Below are 6,000 nucleotides of genomic sequence, written 5' to 3' on the forward strand. Positions count from 1 at the left end.
ACACTTTGATCAGGCTAGATGTATCTACTGGATTTAATAATCAATATAACACGAAGAAACACAAAATGTTTAAGTTTTGTTGTAACCCTAAATCTTATTTGATAATAATAAATTGATTATTTGATAGGCTGCCACGTTGTAAAAGAGGATATTATTATTGTGCATTTAATCAGGCTATCAATTTAATACTTGTTTTCCAAGTAAATTACGCTATTCCGGCCTGTAGAGTTGGTTTGTTTATCAAAAATGACTACGTTTATTTAGACACGGAAGCTGCTGAAGTCGTTGCCATGGTAATGGTAAACTTGTAGTTTTCTTTCAACAACTGGCGATTGCTATCAGCTTGTTTTGTGTTAGAAAGTAACAGGCTACCTGGTATACGTGTAACCATCGCAAACGGGCTTACTTTTAATAATGGAAGGGGAACGACACGTTTTTGGGAAAACATCCAAGATTATTTCTCTTGCCTTACCCAAAGCGACGGAGAAACTGTGTGAACTTTGTCAAAGACCAGCAAACCTGCAATGCACTGGATGTCGGGTCACCTTTTACTGGTGAGAATGAGTCAGCATTAGTAGCCTAGCTAGTCGTTTTGTCTTCAACCTTAACATTTTTGATTGGCTGTGAGACGATTAATTCGTGAAAGCATAGCAACCCTAAATTCAACAAAATGTGGCTTTTGTTAAAATTCATGTTGGCTTAGTTAAACAATGTCTTACTGAGGACGCTAGGTGGCAGTGTTTGCCATGTTCTTCACAGTAACAGTTACAGAACACGTCGGCATAAAGGGCGTTCATGTGACTGTGTCGTCAGTGGGCGGATTGCAGCTGGAGATGAAATTAACACGAATTATTTTTTGCTCATGTGACTGATTGTCTGTTTAATCGTTTTAGTCGGTCAACATCAGCATTTTCATGGAAGCAACTATCCTTCGGCAGATACTGGCAGTGTCTGCAGACTCAATGACAGTTTATAAGACTGAGCTCTGTGAAATCCTTATTGACACAGTATTGGGAGTGAAGAGGAGCATGTGGTGACATCCCTCTCTGTAGGGATTTATGTAAAGGGATGGATGAGCCACTTAACCCACTTTCTTAAAGGGAGATTACAGCCACTTATATTGCTAGCTTCCCTCTCCTGAACTTCAAGTCTGGAACTTTTCTTGACATAAATAAATATTTTTGGCCTTCCCTACTCAGCTAATCTTCAAAGCCCATAAAATATAAGGGATAAAACAAACAAATAAAGTAGATTAAATGCAGTTGCCAGTTAAGGCCTGACTATAGATTTTGTTCTTAGTCAGAGCAGTATCATTTTTTATGTCTGTGTCCGACTATTATGTCACTGGCTAAAATACAGCTATTACATTGATAGCAAATTGTCTATTGAATTGTATCATATACTTGTATTCGAGTCATATACTCATGCTTTTATATCCAAATAAATGTTTGTTGGAACATTTTCAGGAATTTAGAGAAGTTTCAGGCAAAGAAAGCTTAGGAAAATGATAAGAGAGAGCAGTGGCCATGCTGTCCTGAGAAGACCCCTTGATTTGTGTGTGTCAGCGCTACTGTTGAAGTGACATGGCCAGATTTCCTGCCAACTGCTTATTCCGTTGCAGGTCCAGAGAACACAAACATAATGGAGCGAGCTAACATGCTCCTCTGTAAAAAAAAAAGGAAATCCAAGAGAGTTTCCACAGAAGTTTAGACAAGAGCCAGATGAGCAAAATTACAGACCAGACAGTTATGTAACAACATGCAATTTAGTATGACCTCTGTGTACTGTGATATTTTCTAACTTGAAAGAAGCTCTTTTTTGGAAATGTAAGAACTGTGATTCATACCAAATTATCTTTGTAGTTAACACACATTTAATAGTTAATACTCTCGTCATATCGGTCGGTTGCAGTTTGATGTTCATCTCATGTCAGTAAAAAATGTTCTCGATAAAGAGTTGATTTCTGAGCCAACACCAGCCATATTTTTCCCAAAGGGAAGATTTAGTGTTTGTGTTATACACAGTGAATCTTAAAGAAATATTAAGAAAGCCACAACATTTGTTTGTGATTATAAAATAGACCTTTAAGCTGCTGTAAGGAGTTTTTAGCTGGTTTTGAAAAAGACTGAAATAATATCGATATCTCTATATGACCTAATGCGACAGAGAGAGTCAGCCACAAGATTTATTATCTCTTTATAATAATTTCTAATGCCTGAAACAACTGTGTGCAAGGTGGCAGACAAGAGTTAAGAGTTCATTGTTAATGACCTGCACATGTACAGCACAGAATAAGCAAAGACAGAAAAGGTTTTGTCCAAAAGGGGCGCCTAGATCGACAAAAAAATCTTCACACACGCTTTAAATTGCGATCTTTTTTCTTTCTTTTTTTTAAACTCTCTTTATATCTCAGTGATGCAGAGCACCAGCAGGCTGACTGGTTAGGGATCCACCAGAGAATCTGTCCTTTGCTTGTTCCCATTCGTACCCTGACTCTCCAGAGGGCTGGCCAGAGTGAAATACAGCTTAAAAAGGTGAGGTGTTGAACTGGTTATATGGACATTCATGAAATAGTGCAGACAGCTTGTTTTGAGTTGATAGGAAAGTGCAAAGAGATACTTGAGTTGTAAAACCGTATCGCTATGGCCATTAAATCTTTTTTAATTTTCTTCTAAGATTTGTAGTTGCAAGACTGCATTTCTTTTTAAATGCCTTAGCACTTTGGGCCATGTGAATTGTTAAGTAATATTCCTTGAAGCTAAGTGTGATGAATTCATGTAGGATAAACGTCACCTGATGTGAACTGTGTGTTTGGTTCTCAACTAAGGCAGAGCTAATGGAGATCTGCCGGTCAGTGGCCCAGAGCAAACTGTCTGAGGGGAAACACAAAGAGGCTCTGCCTGCTGCTCAGTTTTGTCTGTGTGCTTCCATAGACATCCATGGTCCAAGTACTGTCCAACTGGTTCCTGTATACCTGCTGCTGGCTGATGCTAACATGGGTCAGGAGGAAGTTTTGTCAGCTTATTTACCGCCTTATTCCTTCCTAGATGTTTAATGTTTCTATTTCTTAGTGCATGTATTTATTTGCACTTATATCTCTAGGTATGGGTAATCTAAAACTGGTGGCAGAGCTCCTGTCCCAAGCAGAGTGGGCAGTGTTGAAGAGCCCAGAATGTGGTCATGAAGTCTACCACCAGCTGCACAGGAGCCTGGGCCGCCTCCATGTTGCGACTGGAAACCTGGAAGCAGCCGTGGTTAACTTTGCAAATGATGTCTGTATAAAATGTAGTACAGTCACCAATAGCTGCATTACATTAATTATTGTAAGCTGTCCAATAACTTCACAAGCTCTATTGACATCGTGAGGAGGGAAATGAGGGCCACATCTTTTATGCAGTTAGTTAGCCATACGGACTTGTCTTATTGCATATAAATATTCCTAAATTTCACGAAGATTAACAAAGTGTGAGGTACATCTCGAGATGTACAATATTTTTTCCTGATTATCGTCTTGCTTTTCAGATATACTACTCCAGTGAAGAGTATGGTCTGGATAGCACAATAACCTGTAGAGGCTACGTTCTCATGGCTGATGTTTTTGCTAAACAAGGGAAGACACCCATTGCGCGCTCCTTGTACTCTGAGGTATAATAAAACATACAATGTGATTATATAACTTAATCCTGTTTTGTCTATGTCTTTCATGCTGTGTCTTCTGTTGCTCTGATTTTAGGTGGCACATACTTTGCACTGCCTCCTGAACAAACTCATCAACACCAAGGTCCAAAATGTCCAAAATCCAGGCATGTGGTCAGAGCCATTATTTGGTGAGTCCTGATAAATTAAATATGAAAAGTTTAAATTGAATGTAGAACCATAGGAAAACACAATTAAAAATTAAAAATGCACTTGCTTATGAACATACCAACATACATTAACAAACCATCTAATTTCAGTGCATAATAGGAAATGACATCAGCAAGTTATCACTTGCTGCTTCTGGTGAACAGCAGAGTTCCATTGGTGTATCACTGATAAAATTAGGTCAGCGTTTCCATATTTAGCTGAGCTGTATTGCTGTGCAATCCGAAAGCTAAACCCCAGATTTACACATGCATGCATGCTTGGGGCCGACACAGAGCCAGAGACCAGTGCTGACACATCTCTGGCTCTGCAGTATCCGCATCACTAGCCTCTATCGCAGCTGCTGCCCTACATATGATGCTAAGCCTGTTAGCAGTGCAATTTCCAGGGCATTGTGGATGTTTGGGCGGGTGCTTACACAAACTGCAGAAGATGCAGGCGGATCTTAATGTTATGTTAACTTCTGTTAAATGCACAAATACATTTGTAAAGGTGAACAATGTATTTAGCACTTATTGTGTCTCTATCCATGGTTTTCAATCAGGGAAATCCCAGCAAGTTGAAGTGGGTGAGACCTTAAGAACAATACTAGAGTTTTGGCAGAATGACTCCAGAAACGATTCTGGTCAGATTGCACTAGTGGCCCATTGCCTTGCTATGCTCGAGTTCCTAGGAGGAGACTCCCTGAAGGTGAGTAACCTGACAAGACAGCCAGGCATTAACAGTTCTACTTGACACAGTGACACAGTTCCACATTATCCCCTTTGAGAGGGCAGTCTCAAGATGGGATTAGCTCTAATTGGTAAAGCTGTAAAGATGAGGTTTAAAATTAGCAGGAATAGACTTGACTGTCCCGACATTCTGACTTTAATCTTTGTTTCCAGTGTCTCCATGATACTACGAGAAGTTATTTGAGTTAAGTTAAGCTGCTTGCCAGATGAAAGGAAGAGACAGCATTGGCTTAGGTAATGTTTTCATATAACTACCTGTACAGGAAGTTGAGTACTAGACAGGTAAGTGCAGAGACTAAAATACTTGCAGAGGATCTAAGTTCAATGGGTTGAATGACATATTATGGTATAGCACTAGTAACTTCACTCTAGCAGACAGTAACCATATGGACAGAAGACAGAAGACCTGCTGGAGGTTAAGAGGTTCTGTCTACCAAGCAGAGCAGTGTGTGTGTGTTTCGTTCTGTTTAAGCAGTACAATGTAGAAGCATCCTTTCTTATATCGTCATATAAGGTTTTGTTGCAAGAATGGAGGAAAACATTAGGTTTTAAAGCATAGGTGTAAATTAACTACATGAATGCATTCAGCCTTGTAATGGCTGTGAGAGAGGTGGATTGATTAAACACTGTTAAACCAACAGACACTTCAGGAACACATACATAATGCCTATTTCCAGTAGTCCTCGAGAAAGTGATTAGTCCATGTAAACCACAGGTTTCTTCGATGAATTCCACATTGACATTGACAAGTTTCACCAAAGTGTGCATAGTTATGTCAACAGTATCAAACCATCACCCGCCCCTTTTTTATTATAAACTAGAGGACCGCATAACAGCCAAACAAATCAAGTTGTCAGAGGGGTAAAGAAGGACAAGCAATCTTACCGGGTGACATCCAATTACAGTGATATTATTATATAAGTCAGCTTTATTCTCCCAGGAGAGTCTAACAGCTGCAGCTGCTGTGTTTCCGTTTGTTTTTCTGTGCCAGGCACTGGGATTTGGTAACATGGCCCTGCAGGCCTGCCAGCTGATACCAAACCATGACCTGGTGGAATCCATCCAGGCCCTGCTGCAGCTGGTGCAGAGGTTGCAGACATAATCGCATCCTGGTTCTGACTAGACAGCATACCAGGCTTTCCCTCTTCATGGAGTGTGCTTCTTGTGGACTTTTGTTCAACTCCATAATCATTAATGTGATTCAATGTACAAGAAGTATGGAAATTAGTAAAAGATAAATAAAAGTTAATATTTTTGCTGTCATTTAGTGTAAATCTAGATCTGGTCCTAAGTAGTTATAGAGGATAATAAAACTTGTTTGCTTATTCAAGTATGTCAAAGCATAGTAAACAATATCGAAGTCTTAATGTTTGATAGGAGTGAACAAATAAGACGTTTACTGGTC

At 39.5% G+C, this 6,000-nt stretch overlaps 1 protein-coding gene across 1 annotated transcript; it reads left to right on the forward strand.

Annotated features, from left to right (window-relative positions):
- Nucleotides 1-244: 244 nt before the first annotated feature.
- On the forward strand, nt 245-5,858 carry zmynd12 (zinc finger, MYND-type containing 12). The gene is made up of 8 exons (XM_020632321.3): nt 245-554; nt 2,414-2,534; nt 2,828-2,999; nt 3,103-3,272; nt 3,523-3,645; nt 3,734-3,827; nt 4,409-4,554; nt 5,587-5,858. Exons 1-8 carry the CDS (start codon nt 415-417, stop codon nt 5,695-5,697), a joined length of 1,077 nt encoding a protein of 358 aa, XP_020487977.3. The 5' UTR covers nt 245-414; the 3' UTR covers nt 5,698-5,858.
- Nucleotides 5,859-6,000: the final 142 nt, after the last annotated feature.

The sequence above is a fragment of the Labrus bergylta genome, chromosome 12, assembly GCF_963930695.1.
Source record: "Labrus bergylta chromosome 12, fLabBer1.1, whole genome shotgun sequence".
In the NCBI taxonomy this organism is placed as follows: domain Eukaryota; kingdom Metazoa; phylum Chordata; class Actinopteri; order Labriformes; family Labridae; genus Labrus; species Labrus bergylta.

Bases quoted from the DNA above. Each gene is read 5' to 3' on its own strand.
- zmynd12 (XM_020632321.3), top strand. From the start codon at position 415: ATGGAAGGGGAACGACACGTTTTTGGGAAAACATCCAAGATTATTTCT. The intron at 3,828-4,408 runs GTGAGTCCTGAT...GTTTTCAATCAG, and splicing joins GTGGTCAGAGCCATTATTTG to GGAAATCCCAGCAAGTTGAA. The intron at 4,555-5,586 runs GTGAGTAACCTG...TTTCTGTGCCAG, and splicing joins TAGGAGGAGACTCCCTGAAG to GCACTGGGATTTGGTAACAT.